This window comes from Colobus angolensis, unplaced genomic scaffold (genome assembly GCF_000951035.1).
Source record: "Colobus angolensis palliatus isolate OR3802 unplaced genomic scaffold, Cang.pa_1.0 Scaffold174, whole genome shotgun sequence".
NCBI classification, from domain to species: domain Eukaryota; kingdom Metazoa; phylum Chordata; class Mammalia; order Primates; family Cercopithecidae; genus Colobus; species Colobus angolensis.
In genome coordinates, this window is record NW_012114866.1 from 4,125,080 (window position 1) to 4,141,955 (window position 16,876).

The 16,876-nt window shown below is 38.9% G+C and overlaps 1 protein-coding gene across 1 annotated transcript in view; it reads left to right on the plus strand.

The window, feature by feature from the left end:
- PICALM (phosphatidylinositol binding clathrin assembly protein) overlaps nucleotides 1-13,244 on the plus strand; it is a 112,746-nt gene extending 99,502 nt beyond the window's left edge. The window contains exon 20 of the mRNA XM_011938499.1: nucleotides 11,639-13,244. Within this exon, the coding sequence (XP_011793889.1) occupies nucleotides 11,639-11,653 (15 nt within the window). The 3' untranslated portion in view covers nucleotides 11,654-13,244. The remainder of the gene's footprint in view (nucleotides 1-11,638) is intronic.
- The last annotated feature ends 3,632 nt before the right edge of the window (nucleotides 13,245-16,876 follow it).

Genomic DNA, 16,876 nt, shown 5'->3' on the forward strand with positions numbered 1-16,876 from the left:
GTGGTGTGATTTCAGCTCACTGCAACCTCTGCCTCCTGTGTCGTAACTCCTGCCTCAACCTCCCCAGCAGTTGGGATTACAGGCACACGCCACCACGCCCAGCTGATTTTTAGAGGAGACAGGGTTTCACCCTGTTGGCCAGGCTGGTCTCAAACTCCTGACCTCAAGTGATCTGCCTTCCTGGGCCTCCCAGAGTGTTGGAATTACAGGTGTGAGCCACTGTGCCCAGCCTAAGGAGGTGAATCTAAATATAACGGAAAATTTAAAGCCTTTTCTCAGCTTTCCTTCCATCTTAAAACTACCTCATGAAGCCTCCCTATTTATAAGAATAGTAATGAGTTAATGGAATATTCAAGTTCTTCGATTCCATACTTTTACAATTCTCAATAAGTATCCAGTGTTCTGCTGTTATTTGTCTTTTCCAAAAGTCCTTCACCTGCCATAAAGTGGGTTTACTCTTTGTCCAGTCTTCAGTCGTCTCGTGTCCCTTTCACTTCCTTATGAGATCTGGAATTCTTTTCCTTATTCTGCATTATTTTTTCTTACAGACCTTGTGACTACCTAGCATCCATCCAATCTAGCAAGGGCCTTCTTTACTAAATTATAAGCTTCATGAAGGCAAGCTTCTCTGGCATGCTTACTTCTCTGTCCTTAGTTCCTGGAACGGTGCCTGACATGTAATAGTTTTTGTACATCTTTTGTTAAGTAAATGAATCACCTTGTAAAATTATCTTTTTCATCATATAACTTACTCTGCTCCTCCTTTATCTCTCATTTCACTTACTTGTAACCATTATAATAACTTACAGTGGTATTTAAAATTGGTTTGATTTGTTGGCTAATAGTTATGGTGAGCTAAAACATTAGACGGCTCACCTGAGGATTGAAGACAGCTTGAACTTCATGATTGAACATTTTTAATAATTAAAAATTAAACTGTTGGCCAAACACAGTGGCTCATGTCTATAATACTAGCACTTTGGGAGGCTCAGGCAGGAGGATCACTTAAGTGCAAGGAGTTCCAGACCAACCTGGGCAACATAAGTGAGACTCTCTTTGGTTTTTGAAAAAATTAAACTGTTTATCTTTGAATTAGATGAGCTTTTTCTCAGGCTTTAATGTTTGATGATTCTCAGCCAGTCTCTTGGATTAATTTTGTCCATAGAATGCTAGCTGAAACCAAAAAAATTTTTCTTAATGAATTACCTTTTAATTGTTCTTTCATTGTTTTGTTCCCTTTTTTCCAGTTGGATTAAAAAATCATTGAGGGCAGAGATCATCCATCTCTTTGTATGGGGTAAAGTAAATGGTAGTTAAAATGAAAAATGAAATTCCGTCAAAATGGAATCTTTTAATCAAATCTCAGTTCTACAGCTATTCCCAAAAGTTCTTCCTTGCTCTTTGAAGTGTTTGTTTTGAGAGCTGTTACTTACCTAAGGCATAACTTGTAGCTCTTGGTTTCTTGCCTGATTACTATTAAATCAAATTAACATTTTTGAGAGAACCCTAGCCCTCTCAGATATGTTTATCTTGTTGCCATTTAGTGAGACATTCCAGTGTGTTGTGTGTTTTACATTTTATCTATGTTACTGTAAGCACTGCATTAGTGCTTGTTTGTGAGGAAGCAGCTAACACCTTCCAGATGGTTGTTAGCTCAGACTTGATTCAGTTCTTCAGGAAATTGTCATTATGGCTTTAATTTAGTAGACTGCACTGTAGCTTTGAACTTATGAATTCCTATACACATACCTTTTTCTCCTTTTGTGTGTGTGTGTGTGTGCTGGGTCATTTTTCTGCATTTTTTAGATATTTTCATGGAATTGTTTAACAATGGATATATTTTTCTGTTTCATACCTAACATTGTAGCTGTCTTTAGTATGTTGTTCTACATTAGTGCATCTTCCTAGATGTTTAACTTTGTGGTAAATTCTAGGTCCTTGTGGTTTTCCTTTTGTTTCTCTTCTGTGCTTCCTCACGGTCTTACTGTTTGGTTGCTTGGTACAGATTGCTAGTGTGTCTGGAAAGGGGACTCCTGCTTTCTCTTACTGGTGCTTTATGTAAATTCAAATGTCCATTGCTAAGCCAGTAGTTCATAAACTCATTCTATAATTGGAATACACAGCTATTATGTTACTAAGCATGAACACAATTATAGTTTCAATTTTCTTTTGAAAGTCATTGTGGTATGAAATAACACTTTTTAAATGAATGTTTATATGGCAGTTTAGGTATTTTTGAAGCTCTTTTCGGGTGAGAAGGTTGTTGTCATCTTATTATTTCCTTATGTGAAAAATTCTCACTGATCACATATCAATCTGCCTATTTTCCCAAAAGCAATATGAAAAACACAGAGTATTAACTTTGGACATTTAATTTTAAAATTAAGCATACTAAAAGTTTTGTTGGTTTCTTTTTTGTGTTTGTTTTGTTTTATTCTTTTTTTTTTTTTTTATTTTTTGGGGCAACAGGGTGAGACTTCGTCTCAAAAAAATACTTTTTTGAATGTATCATGTCTTCATTAACACAGGGTCTCACTCTGTCACCCAGACTGGAGTGCAGTGGCATGATCATGACTCACTGTAGCCTCAGCCTCCAGAGTAGCAAAGACTGCAGGCACACACCACCATGGCTGGCTAATTTTTAATTTTTTGTAGAGCGAGCGTACATCAGACTAGTCTTGAACTCTTGACCTCAAGCAGTCCTCCCACTTTGGCTTCCCAAAGGACTGGGATTATAGGCATGAGCCACTGCTCCTGGCCAAGTTTTGTTGGTTTCTTGACTGGTATTAGGCCTTTTTTTTTAAAGGAGGACTGCCAGTTTTGTTTATGGAGGATATGGTTAAAAATGCAAAATGGCTGCTGCTTTTTGTTTTTTGCAGTGGCTAATTTTAAATAAGTCTGAGATCAGTTAAGTGCCTGAAGGGAAATGATGGCTTGTTGTGAGTGCTTTTTATCCTTCTGAATGGGAACACTGTTGCTTTTAGAGATTTGTATAATAAGTCTTAGAAAAAGCCTTTTAAATTTCTTTCTTGTATTTAAGAACTAGTGGCTGCTTTTAGGCTTCGTTTTGGTTTTGTTTTTTGGTTTTGTTCTGGTTGCTTTTTACTCTCTTGGTGTGTTAATTGTGAATATTGGCAGTGCCTCCTCTGTCAACCAATCTGCCCAGCTGGATTTCTGTGAAGAAGGCTTTTTGCCTTGTAAGCAGTGTGTTGTAATCATTCATCCTTGCCTATTACAGAATACCATGAGGGACATTTCCTTTGGGATTGGAATGTAGTACCGTAGGTGAAAACTAGTTCTGTAGCTCCCAGTACACACCTGAATCATTCAAAACAGAAATGTTAGGAGTCTCATCTGCTGACCACTGTTGCTAACAAGACAACCTATAGAATAAGACCTTGCTTGTTACTAGGTTTTTGCTGAGGACATTCTCCAAAAGGTAGAAATCTAATTTCTTGTCTTAATAAAGAAAACCAGAAAGTGTTCTTAAAATCTTGGGTGCCTGTGAAGTTCTGTAGAATCTTCCTGACAAACATCAGTGACCATGTGTGTTAATGTGTATACAGAAAGCATGGGAATGTATTGTCTCACATTTACTAGAAAAGTTCCTTTAAAAAATTCTCTACTCCCACTTTAACTTTTTTCATGTAAATTCAATATAACCGTAAATTCTAGCTGAATTGAAATTAATCGGGATAGCAGAGTTTGAAGAGGGAAAAAACACCAGCCTTGGAACCAGCAGATCTGCATTAGAGTCTGTATTATAGTTTCCTAGGACTGCTGTAACAAAGTACCACAAACTTGATCAAACATATTAAAAGTTTTTAAGTTCTTAAAAAGGAAATTTGTTTTCTGTCACTTCTGGAAAAATCAGAGTATCGGCAGAGCCATGCTGCCTCTGAATTTTCTAGGGGAGGATCCTTCCTTGACTTTTTCAGCTTTTGATAGCCCCAGTCATTCCATAGTTTGCAGTTATAGCCATTTAATCTCTACCTGTCGCATGGTATTCTATGGGTCTCTACCTCCACGTGCCTCTCCTTATAAGGACACTAATCATCAAATTAGGGTCACTCCAATGACCTCATCTTAACTTGATTACATCTCCAAAGACCTTATTTCCAAGTAGGGTCAAATTTATGGGCACCAGAGGTTAGGACTTCAACACATCTTTTGGGGGGTCACAATTCAACAGAGTCTTGACTTAACTCCTCAGCTAACCATGTGTTGAGAGCAAATTCTCTATGTAACTTTGAGCCTTAGTTTCCGTACCTGTAAAATTGTGGTATTACTTTGTGTACTTTATCATTTTGCTGTAAGGATCAAATGAAAATATTTGAAACTAAGAAAATTTTTAAAGGTTGCCCTGTTTTTGGAAATTGTTTCTATTCCCTGAATTGTTCTTATTCTACGATTCTAAGAGGAGAATTGGGCACAGTGGCTCACACCTGTACTCTCAACACTTTTGGAGGCTAAGGTGGAAGAATCACTTGAGCCCAGGAATTGAAGGCTACAGTTAGCAATGATCACACCACTGTGCTCCAGCCTGGTCAACAGGACTCGACCCTATCTTTGGGGGGAAAAAAGTTTTAGAGAGGTTCAGATAAAACGTACATTCAAAGTGGAATGCTCCCAGGTCACTGTGTGGCATCCCCTAAAAAATGGGTAATGCAGGCCGGGCACGGTGGCTCACGCCTGTAATCCCAGCACTTTGGGTGGCCGAGGGGGGCGTGGATCACGAGGTCAGGAGTTCAAAACCAGGCTGACCAGCATGGTGAAACCCCAACTCTATGAAAAATACAAAAATTAGCTGGGCGTGATGGCAGGCACCTGTAGTCCCAGCAACTCAGGAGGCTGAGGCAGGAGAATTGCTTGAACCTGGCAGGGGAAGGTTGCAGTGAGCCAAGATCGCACACTGCACTCCACCTGGGCGACAGAGTGAGATTCTGTCTCCAAAAAAAACAAAACCACAATAACAAAATGGGTAATGCGTTCAAGGTGACAGGGTTAATGTTGGCATAACTTTGTTATGTGGTTGATAGGCAGAAACCCAAGGTGGGGTTTTGTTGAGCATAAACACAAGAAGCAATTATTTGTGGCACTAGACTTAACCCAAAGGATAGACCCCTACATGTATATAGTAGAGAAATCCTGTCTTTTAGCCCTATCTGACAGAGGAAGCTGAGGAATCGCATTATCTTTAAGTAAATGAAATGCAGCACTGTATATTTATATCTCTAAGCAACTGGATTCATTGTACCACTAATGGCCTGGTCATGTTCTAAACATTACCCCAAAACAGCCTAACTGTTCTGTGACTCAGTGTCTCTGTGGAATCCTATTTAGTAGTACCATGGTCTTTAAATGTTTTGATTACACAGCAGTATTAGGAAAACATGTTTGAAGCATTGTCTAAGTCTGTGCTGATGTAACAGAATACCATAGACTGGGTAGTTTATAAAGAGCAGAAATGTATTGGCTCACAGTTCTGGAGGCTGGAAAGTCTAGTATCAAGGTATTGGGATTTGGCAAGGGCCTTCTTGGTGCATGATAATGTGGTGGAAGGTATCACACGGCAGGCAGAAAGCAGAGAGAGAACAAAAGGGGGTGAACCCACTCCCTTGATGAGAACCTGAATACCTCTTAAAAGTCCTAACTCTCAATACTGTTTACAATGACAACCAAATTTAAACAAGAGTTTTGTAAGAAACACTCAAAACCATAGCAAGTATGTACCATGACTGTATGTGTATTTATAGATTACATTCATGTATTTCTATAGCAATATATGAGGTACATTTAAAACATGTAAAAATACGAATTTTTTTAAATAGTACAGTTGTAATAATTTCTTTGTACATCCCACTTTGGAGACTGTTTTTATATGGAGCTTGTTTTACCACCAAAAGGCATTTTAATTTTGCACATTTTAGAATTCTTACAATGTGTAAGTGACTGCTAGTTACTAAACAAGGGACAGATAAAGTCTTTCCTGCACCTGAGCAGCCTAAAGGTGAGTGTAATACAGACGGACAAGTGACTGGTTGATAATAGAATGAGAGCCCTTATAAGAAAGACATACAGAGCACAGCAGAAGAGCAAGAACAACACAGAGGCAATGACATTTGAACTAGGCCACTTATAACTGTAGATGAACATTTGATGGTAGGTGGTAGGGAAGATGGAACTAAGAATATTTGAGCTGCTTAATATATGGCAGGCAGCATGCTGAGTGCTTATGTTCATTTAATTCTCAAGACAGCCATAAGCAGGAATACAGGTATTGGGCCTGGTATTGTAAATCCCATTTTATAAGAGAGTTAGGATTAGATTCAGTTCCATCTCTCTACAAAACCTGGCACTGTTGTTCCAGGCAAAGGGAGTACAATCTATTTTTCTCTTAAGATGTTGATTTTGCCAATGAGACAAAATGAACCTCTACAGCATTGTTAAGTTTCTACCCAGGCTTTTGGGTGACTGAAAAATTAAAATGTAAAGATGTGGCAAAGTTGGTTCTCTAAGAATTTTAAGTACAGCCAAATGATATGTCACAAGTTTTTCCCTAAATATCCAACCATTTAGTCTTTCATAAGCTTTTAATTCCACTAGGCTGACTTTCTGAGATTGTTGGTGTTTTCTTGTTCTAACCTGAAATTTTCTTTTTTAGTGTTAAACAGGAGTATAACGAAGGAGTAACCATTTTTATTTTATGATAGTCTGTAAATAGACTTTTTTTTTTTTAAACCTTCTTTAAGCTAGGTGTGTTTGTCCTTTATTAAAGTCAGTCTGACCCATCCTGTACAACATTGCAAGACCTTAACTTAAAAAAAAAGCCAGGTGTGGTGGTGCATGCCTGTAATCCCACCTACTTGGGAGGCTGAGATGGGAGAATCACTTGAGCCCAGGAGGTTGAGGTTGCAGTGACCTGTGACTGCGCCACTGCACTTCAGCGTGGGTGACAGAACAAGACAATGTTAGATAGATTATATGAAACACACTCTATAACCAAAAAAATCATTGCTCTGGATATAATGCAAAGATTTTGGTAACATTTTACTGTATTTTTTCGTAAAGATTGATTAGTGGAGGAGGGGAGAAGGAATTTAAGAGATACTATCATCAACCACTTGCAGATTTTAGTATTTTTATTTATACGCTGCTCTTCTCAGTATTTCATTTTTCTATACATGAGAAAAGACTTTGTCTGTATTGGACCATTACGATTGACCATTTTGTTTAAGATATCTTCAGTTGTGACATAGGTCATTTTGATTTGAACGAACTGGTAGCTATACCAGTTATTTTTTGGCTCTATGGGAATTTTGGGATAGGGAATGTTATTTGAAATAAATAGGTAAAGGCTCTTTTTGTTTGTGTTTTGTTTTAGTTTTATTTGTGATAGATACCTGGTGACATAGTAGTAGGGCTTGACTGGAAAGATCAATTATGATTTGTCTTGGTGTCCAGAACAACAAATAACATATGCTGTCTTGTAAAATTTGATGATTTTGTGATTTATGTGAATAGCCATCTTTTTGTTGCTGGTTTGTGTTTTTAATTTTTTATCCTCTAGTACTTTAACCTTGCCTTTTTATGTTGTTTAGCAACCCTACATCATGTTCTTTAATTTACTCACAGGAATAAGTAGAGTCGAGTCAGCTCTTATAGTTTTAAAATTCTCCTACTTCTCACCCACCAAGATCCCATTGCCTCTTCATGCTATTTTGTTCTTGATTTTCCTGAGCAGTAACTGGGCTATTGAAGCACATTTCCCTTCCTTCTCTTATTTACTCTCTGGGGTGACTACTTTGTCACCAGTGCAAGGTGTGTCTGTGCTTTGGAAAAGATACCAGGAAGGGGTAGGATGGTCAGGGGCTGCTGGGTGTCCCACTCCTTGGAGCTGTGCAGTCAGCCAAGCTAGCCCTGGCTACGATTTCATCTGCTTGATATGGATATTGATGATAAGAAACATTCCCAGGATGTTGTCTTGTTTTCTTATTGGTGTCATGTTTTAGTTTGGCTAGATTTTTATAGACATAAGACATGTATGTATGTGTTTTACCAATTTAAGGGACTACTAGAAGTTCTAATAAAAAACCAACTCTTTTTCCCAAGGAAAAGTGATCCTTTTCAACATTGTTTATAAGCCTCTAGGGCTTGTCTAGCAGTATGCTCACATATTGAGAATGGATTTTTCTCTTCTGTATTCTTCAGGGGCATTTTATTGTGGGTCTGTCAGGTCTTCAGACTGCTACCCTCATGAAAACATGTGATTTAAGAAGGTAATTCAGTGTGGGGCTGTCATAGGAAACTTCTGATTTTAGATGTAGTCTATCTGCAATAAGTAGGATTTGCTGTTGCTGTTGTTTTAACTTCAGGTGAAAGAAAATCTGCTTCAGAGAGAAACGAAGTTAATCTTGGAGATAAGTGTGGATGTTGGACTCCCTCCAGCTTAGTAACTGATGATCAGTTTACTTGAAATCATTCTGCTTTTGATTGGCCATCCATGGTAGCGCTGAAGAGGGAGGAGGGGAAATCTTTCCAGTTGTTACACCTTAATTTGTCTCTGCGTGGATGATATTTGAAACCTCAAGCCCAGGCATGCTGCTCTGTCCTCCCATCTGTAGCTGCCTGCGTGATTCCATTATGCTTCCATTTGTCTCTTCCCATTGTCTTTGAACATTTGTTTTGGGGAACAAGATATGCATTAGGAAATTACTCAACCCTGAGTATAACTGATGCCTATAAATTGATCTTGGCGTCCAGAACAAATTGCATATGCTAGTGATGTAATATTTGCTGAAGCTCATTGGCTGTTCATTCTCTATAGTGCTTTTCCTAAATAAATAAATAAAGAGGTAGAAAGAAATGAAATCACTTGGCACCAGCAAAGAAATCTTCTATAGGATTTGAATGTTGAAGTATGCATTGAAACTATTTCCAGTTAGTCAACTTTTATTGCTCAGTTGGACATCCCTAAAAGAATAGCTGATTGTGTAATAGTCCTGTGCTTACATGGTTTGCAATCTTATACAGAGGGAGGAAAAGAATTAAAAGCTTGTTCGAAAGTAAAATGGTTCATGTTGGGTTTGAAACGCTCATGTCAGCTTAATGAAGGATACATGTATGAAAATTAGTATCTTGTTCAAGAATAGTCTATCTTTGGGAGAATAAAGGTACATACTGAGTTCAGTGGTTTACTTGCCTTACAGTATATTCGAATTAAACAATAGGACAGATTTTAAGAATCAAGTAAATATGTCCAAACAGGGAGCAGGATCCAAGATCTTAAGTATTCCCCATATTCAGGGCAGTATGTGGACAGTTACAGTAGGTGACCTCTAAGGTCCCTTTCACTTCCCACAGTGTGTGTGTCAGCTGCAGTTTGTCCAGATAAACGAGCAGGAGACAACTTCATGTAAAAAGTGTGTGAACCTAGGACAGGACTTTTCGACCCTTACGAAGAAAGAAAGGAAAAGATATTGCAGCTAGATGTTTTGGCTCTGGGCTGAGGTCAGAGTTGCACAGCTTTGGACAGAAAGCCTGGGCACAGGAAACATGTTCTCTCAATTTTAAACAAAAATGCAATTATGTATTCCCTCCCCTATCCTCCCCACCACCCCCCCATATACACATTAAAATTCTTAACCATGGATCAGCTTATATCGACCTTTTGGGTAAAAGACATTATTCCTTTGAAATTTCAGAAGCAAGAGTTTGTTTTCTGAAAAACACATGCCATTGCATACCTTTTAACTTGACATGCTACTGAAACTTTTGTCTTGATCCATTTTCTACAAAGACTGCCCTTATATTTATTAAAGATGACAAAACAAAAACCACTTCTTCTTTCATACATTTTCTGTTTTCATGTTCTGTCATTCTGAGATCTTTTTTTCTTTCCCTCTCTCTGTCTTCTTTTCCCCCAGCTGTCGGCAGCATCCAGCCCCTCCAGTCACAGTCCTCACAGAGCTTCAGGAAAGGACCCTTTTGCAGAGCTCTCTTTGGAGGATTTCTTATAAATCACTTTAGGTATTGCTGCTTGTTGTGGGAGATGGGGACTTAAATACTTAAAAACAATTACCAAACATTAAACACAATTCACACTTCTCTTTCATTTCTTTAAAGGACTCTAGGTTCCCTCTCCTCTTCCTCCTCTTCCTCTATTCTTTAGGTGCAGAATGAAAAGATAGGACATAAGGAAAAACAACTTTTGGAAAATATCTTGAACATAATTAAAGTAATCTCACCCACTGCTCACAGTAAATGGATGAGATCGGATAAAGTTTGCTTTTTAATTAAGGGCAAGTGAATACTTAAGCCCTGTTGATTAGAAGGATTCTGCATATGATCCACACTGCCTCTGTTTGCTGGAAGATAGTGCAATTTGTTCTTCTTGGTGCTCTAGCCCCCAGTTTAGATATACCTTCTAGATCTTTGGGAGTTTATAGTCTTCTGATTTGGCAAGTTTATTAGCACGTCTACTTCAGTAATAGATCTTTGGATGGGCAGTTTAAGGGAAATCGTGAGTGAAATATCTTTGAATGAACAGTGGTACCCTGTTGAAAAATATTTTTTATGGCTCTTTCAGATTTTTATTTATGTTAATAAAAATGACTTAGAATAATATTACTGTTCCCTTTATTATCTCTAATTGTATATCATTTGGAAATAATACTTCAAATTTTGCTTCCCAAATGAAATTTTGCGTGTGGTATTTGTGCTTATGGAGAGATTTTTCTGAACTTGTCATGAAAAAATAGGTCATTGATCTTTCTTCTCCTCCTCCACATGCTATTCCTCGATTTTTAGCAGTTAAGTATTTGGCCCGGATGTGGTTGCTTATGCCTGTAATCCCAGCACCCTGGGAGGCTGATGCAGGAGGATCAGTTGGGGCTAGTAGTTCAAGATCAGCCTGGGCAATACGGTGAGACCCTAGTCTCTACCCCTCCCAAAAAATTAGCCAGCTGTGGTGGCGACTGTCTGCAGTCTTAGCTATTCAGGAGGCTGAGGCAGGAGGGTTGGTTGAGCCCAGGAAGTCCAGTGAGCTTTTCTTTTTTTCCAAGATGAGTTTCGCTCTTGTCGCCCAGGCTGGAGTGCAGTGCCACGATCTCAGCCCACTGCAACCTCTGCCTCCCGGGTTCAAGCAGTTCTCCTGTCTCAGCCTCCCAAGTAGCTAGGATTACAGGCGCCCGCCACCACACCTGGCTAATTTTTGTATTTTTAGTAGAGACGGGGTTTCACCATATTGGCCGGGCCAGTCTCGAACTCTCAAACTCACCTCAGGTGATCCGCCTGCCTCAGCCTCCCAGAGTGCTGGGATTACAGGTGTGAGCTACGGTGCCCAGCCAGTGAGCTTTGATCACGCCACTGCAATCCAGCCTAGACAGCGGAGCAAGACCCTGTCTCAAAAACAACAACAACAAAAATCATTATTTGGAAGTCCCTATATGTGTCAAATATTGGGCTCTCTGGCACATAAGTTTGTAATACTGACTTTGTTTTATAAACAGGGTTTGTGATTAGCATGCTGTGAACACTTCTGGGCCAGTTAAATGGTAAAGACCACAAAGCATTTTTACTTATGAGAAGACATCCTACAATACAATGAATTAACATACCCACTTTTTTTTTTTTCCAGATACAGTTTATGTAACTTGATGGAAGAAAATGGAATTACTCCAAAAAGACAAGTGCTCAAGCAGCAAAATCCTTACTTCCAGCAAAATCCAAACTGCTGTCTCTTAAATCTCTTAAACTCTCTTCTTCCACTAGAATGCTACAAGTAACTCAGTGAAGGCCCATGAAGGAAATTGGGACTAGTTTATAGGAGAACGTATCAATACAGTTTATAAAGCCAAGAATTGCTATGATTTAAGACTAAGATCTGTCTTTTTGGTGACTAACCCTTCAGTTCTTTCAACTCCTGTTAATACCCATAATCAGTAACCTATCAAGAAAAGCCCTTATTTGGAAAGTGTGAAATTTGTATTTGGAAAAGCTGCCTGGAGAGAAGAACTGTGTCCTTTACTGTATTTCAACAGGACTCTTTTGGGGGATCAAAATTAAAATTCCTAATTATGCATTATCTTTCTTTTCTCCAGTCCTCACAAATACAGAAACAGTAACTGAAATTAACTTTTCTTTTTTTTAAAAAAATTATACTCAGTTTGCAGTAGACATTCCTTAAGTATTTGTATTTATTTATGATTATCAATTTTACATAACATTAATATTGTATCAGACCTCCTTATGAAAATGAGTATGGATGTGCACAGTATGTTTGATTTTTATCCACAAGAATGAATCTGATTCAGAATGCTTTTCTCAGCTGACATACAGAGCACTAAATATTTTACGGCAAGTCCATAGGTCTGAATCTCTTAAGAATTCTCGGCCTCTATGGGATTTAGGGAAGCATTATAAATGCATTAATCCTTATAGTCAATTCTGTGCCTAGGATTTTGCCAGGGAACAGTTCAGTGACTAGGAAAAGCACTACATTTTAAATTCAGCATTAGTGCATTGGGAAGGATCTTTACTGCTTTGTGCTTGGCATGTCATTATTTTCCATTTGACATTAGGGCCTTTCCAAAATGAATGTGAGGAATTGCTTTCACTTCAAGACTTTCCTTCTTTTCACTAAAACTCTAGAAGGTGTTGCAAGGGTGGGGGAAGGGGGGCAAAGTCCTTGAACCTTTTATTTGGCTCGTGCCATGTTATGATCATGTACCTTTTAAATAAGGGACAATAGTATCTTTAAAGTTAATGTCTAGCCAAGAGTTTAGTAAACGAAGAATTAAACTGCACTGTTGATCGGTGCTTTGTGTAAATACATCTTTAACATTTGGGTTGAGAGGGGCCTTAAGAAGGACAGTTCATTGTAGGAAAGCAATTCTGTACATGAGTTTAAGCATTCTTGTTGCATTGTCTCTGCAGATTCTATTTTTGTTTACAATATTAAAATGTATGTTAGCAAAATGGGTGGATTTTCAAATAAAATGCAGCTTCCACAAAACTTTTGTTATGGTATTCTGGTCTGAGATGCATTTTCATTTTCCCTTTCTGTTTTTATTATCATCAATATCATCATTTTTCCCTAATAAAAGTATACTCAGGTGATTATATTTGTTGGTTTAGTAACATGGAAGGTTTGTTTTATATAAATTTTCAAAAAGATGTCTCTTTACACTTTTTGTTACCTTGTAGACTCTTACTGATAAACGCAACTACTTATTAAAATTGTTCACTTTCTGTATTTTGATCAGATGCCTTTAGTCAGGTAAGTTTAAGGGATAATATGCAGTTAAGTGTAACGTTTCGGTACATACAATTACGTCTGCCAAAGAAACCTTTGATTGTATCATGTTGCCTATTTAGTAGTGCATAGGGTTCAGAGTACGTGATAAAGGATTAAAAGCTTTGCATTGATAAGTGTATGCATAATATTTGCTGTGATTGGAGAAAAAATGTAGTCGTAGCCAATAAATTTTATCAGTTTCTAAGTTTCACTATTATTAAACCATTTTCATATAAACTGGGAAATTGTACTTTTATAAGTTACCCTCCTTTACAAATTTTTGTCTCTTCTGATGTTTGAGGAGGTGTTTATATTTAAGGTCTGTGGCTTGTTTCTTTTATATTGCATTTTTTTTTTAAGTGTGTTTCAGTATGTGACATGCTTCATAGCCATTTTTATTTTGTTGTTTAAACAACTCTTGGGCTGTGTTTGATAAGTATTATCCACATTTTGCCCATTCTATTTGCAGAAATCAGAAAAGGAGCTGGGTGCAGTGGCTCACACCTGTTACTACAGTAATTTGGGGGGCTGAGGTGCATGATCACTTGAGCCCAGGAGTTCAAGACCAGCCTGGGTAACATGGTGAAACGCTGTCTGTACCAAAAATACAAAACTTAGCCAGGTGTATGCCTATAGTCCCAGCTACTTGGGAGACTGAAGTGGTAGGATCACCCAAGTCCAGGAGGTTGAGGCTGCAGTGAGCTGGGATCACACCACTGCACACTTCAGCCTGGGTGACAGAGTGAGACCCTTTTTTTAAAAAAAAAAAAAGGAACTTGCCTAGATCAGTAAGTTAACAGATGAAAATCAAATCTTTGGTTTCATGGTCCATTGTTCTCTCTGTGACCTGCTGTCACATAATTTAAATATATAAACTGACAGGGAGATTTTTTTCCCTCTGCAATCTAGACTGATGGCCACTCTTTATTCCCAGTGGTCTTTAGTGAAGCACATTTCCTGCCTCCTCCTCTGATGCCCAGACATCGTTGACAAGGAAGAATGCAAACATGCGACAAGAGCATCTTTAACCAAAATATAATGAGTAAAGTAAATCAGCTGTTGATTACATAACTACATCAGGCTGTAAACTCATACATGCTCACATCATTTTACTATCCAGTTAGCAAGTAGGTATTGGCTGAAATAAATCCAGTTAGCAAGTAGGTATTGGCTGAAATAAGAGAGAAGACTGTAAGCAGAGGACAACTATACCTGTCCCAAATCGTTTTCAAAATAATTTGCCTTTGATTTAACATCTGTCAGCCTTCAGCATTTTTAAAAAGGTATCCCTTTCCTAACCAGTGACTATGAGAATACATATTTAGGAAGAGGACTTCCTTACGTTAGCCTAGGAGTCTTCTGCTTTTCCAGAAGCCAACAAAATGTGACTTACGGGAAATAGGCCTTTATGGGATGTTTTTCTTGAACTAAAAATAATTTCAAGATTCTTCTCGTTTATCATAACTCACAGATATGCTTCCAAACTCTGCTTATTCTACAAAATTCCATGGAGAAAGAAAAAAAATATCTCTTCAGAGTGAGTGTGGCTCTTGTGTGCTAGCAGTGACCAGGTCACAGTGTATGGAGACACCACAGTACTAAGCCAGATGAATTTATTCTTGCCTTCCAGGAAAGATACTTCACAGCTTTCATCAGTGGCCTCTGCAGTCAGCTTAGATCTTTGTTCTGCCACACTTGCTGCCTTTCATGGATGTGACTAGCCCATCTGGAATTCTACTGTCTAAAGTTTCAGAAAAGAAATCCTGCATTATCATCCATATAGTCTCTCACTGAAAACATTAAGCTGATTTCTTGCTGTTACTAAGAAGTAAAGTCCTGTTTGAAGTATCACCAATCCAAAAGGCTTTCTGTGTTTCTAGCTTGTATTCCTAGTCTAATTTTAGCATAAGCATTCACTGTGTCCCATTTGTTGTTGATGTGGTATGTAGATGTAGTTGTATGAAACTGACTACATTGTTAAAGTTAATGAAAGTTCTTTCTATGGTGTTTGTTCTGGGGCAGATGTAACTTGAAGCAAAGATTAAACTGATTTTAGGCAGACAAATAGGAGAGAAAGGTGAGGTTAGAAAAAGTTTTGTTTTCTGATAAGCTCTGGCTCAAAATAGCTTTTTATCTAATACAAAAGATAATTTTAGGCCAGTGCAGTGGCTCATGTCTGTAATCCCAATAATTTGGGAGGCCAAACTGGGCGGATCACTTGGGCCCAGGAGCTTGAGACCAGCCTGGCCAACATGGTGAAACCCCGTCTGTACAACATTGAAAAAAAATTTAAGTCCCAGCTACTCAGAAGGCTGAGATGGGAGGATCACTTGAGCCCAGTATGGTTGATGGTGCAGTGAGCAGAGGTCACGCCACTGCACTCCAGCCTGGGCAAGAGTGAAGTGAGACCCTTCAAAAAAAAAAAAAAAAAAAATTGTTTTTGTTTTGAGATGGAGCCTTGCTCTGTTGCCCAGGCTGTAGTGCAGTGGTGTGATCTCAGCTCACTGCAACCTCCACCTCCGGGGTTCAAGCAATTCTCCTGCCTCAGGCGTCTGCCACCATGCCTGGCTAATTTTTGTATTTTAATAGAGGTGGGATTTCACTATGTTGGCCAGGCTGGTCTCGAACTCCTGACCTTGAGTGATCCCGCCTCCACCTCCAAAGGGCTGAGATTACAGGCGTGAGCCGCCACACCCAGCCTAAAGTTGGTTTTGAAATAAAAATTGTGTGTGATTGACCTTGAGAGAGAAACCTTGCTCTGTTGGAGCTTTCCCCAGTTAAGTACCCTGCCTGTCTTTCTTGAGCCTTAGTCCCTTGGCAGCTGTCCTGTGCTCTGGATAAACAAGTACTGAGTTACCGTGCCTCTGACTGGGACCGTAGGGAAGAAAATACCAAGTAGCCCCCCCCCCACTGCCCCCCACTCAGGCTGTCTAGGGAGTCAGGTTTCTTTAACTTTTAAGAACCCTACATGGAAGCATTAAGCACACCACACTCACTGCCAGCTAGTTTAGTGGCTGTGTAAGCCACAAAATATGAAATCTGCATATCTGGTCATTTTTGTCCTAAGAAGGGTAGTAGTGTTAGTCTGTTCTTGGTGTTGCTATAAATACCTGAGGTTAGGTAATTTACAAAGAAAAGAGGTTTAATTGGCTCATGGCAGGCTGCATGACACTGGCTTCTGGTGAGGCCTCAAGGAGCTTAGTAGCCAACGAGAGAGCAGGCCTGAGAGAAGAAGCAAGGGAGTGAGGTGGGAGACTTGAAAACAATCAAATCTCACTTGAAGTAACTGAGCAAGGGGATAAGTGCTAAACCATGAGGGATCCAAACATCCAAACCATATCAAGGTAGAAACTGAAATGAACTTCACTTCCTTTTAATTACATATTGAAGGGAAGCTTCAAGGGCCAGAAGAAGACAGAGACACTGAAGTAGAAGGGGAGGATTCAGGGGGAGATCCCAAGAAGCCTAGCAAGCGGTCTTCTAAGGTAAGTGCAGGGATAGCTGTGCTCATTTGCTTGGTGTTTATAGTAATTGTCATCAGGAGCTAATATTTTACAGCTGTACTGATGTGCAGAACTT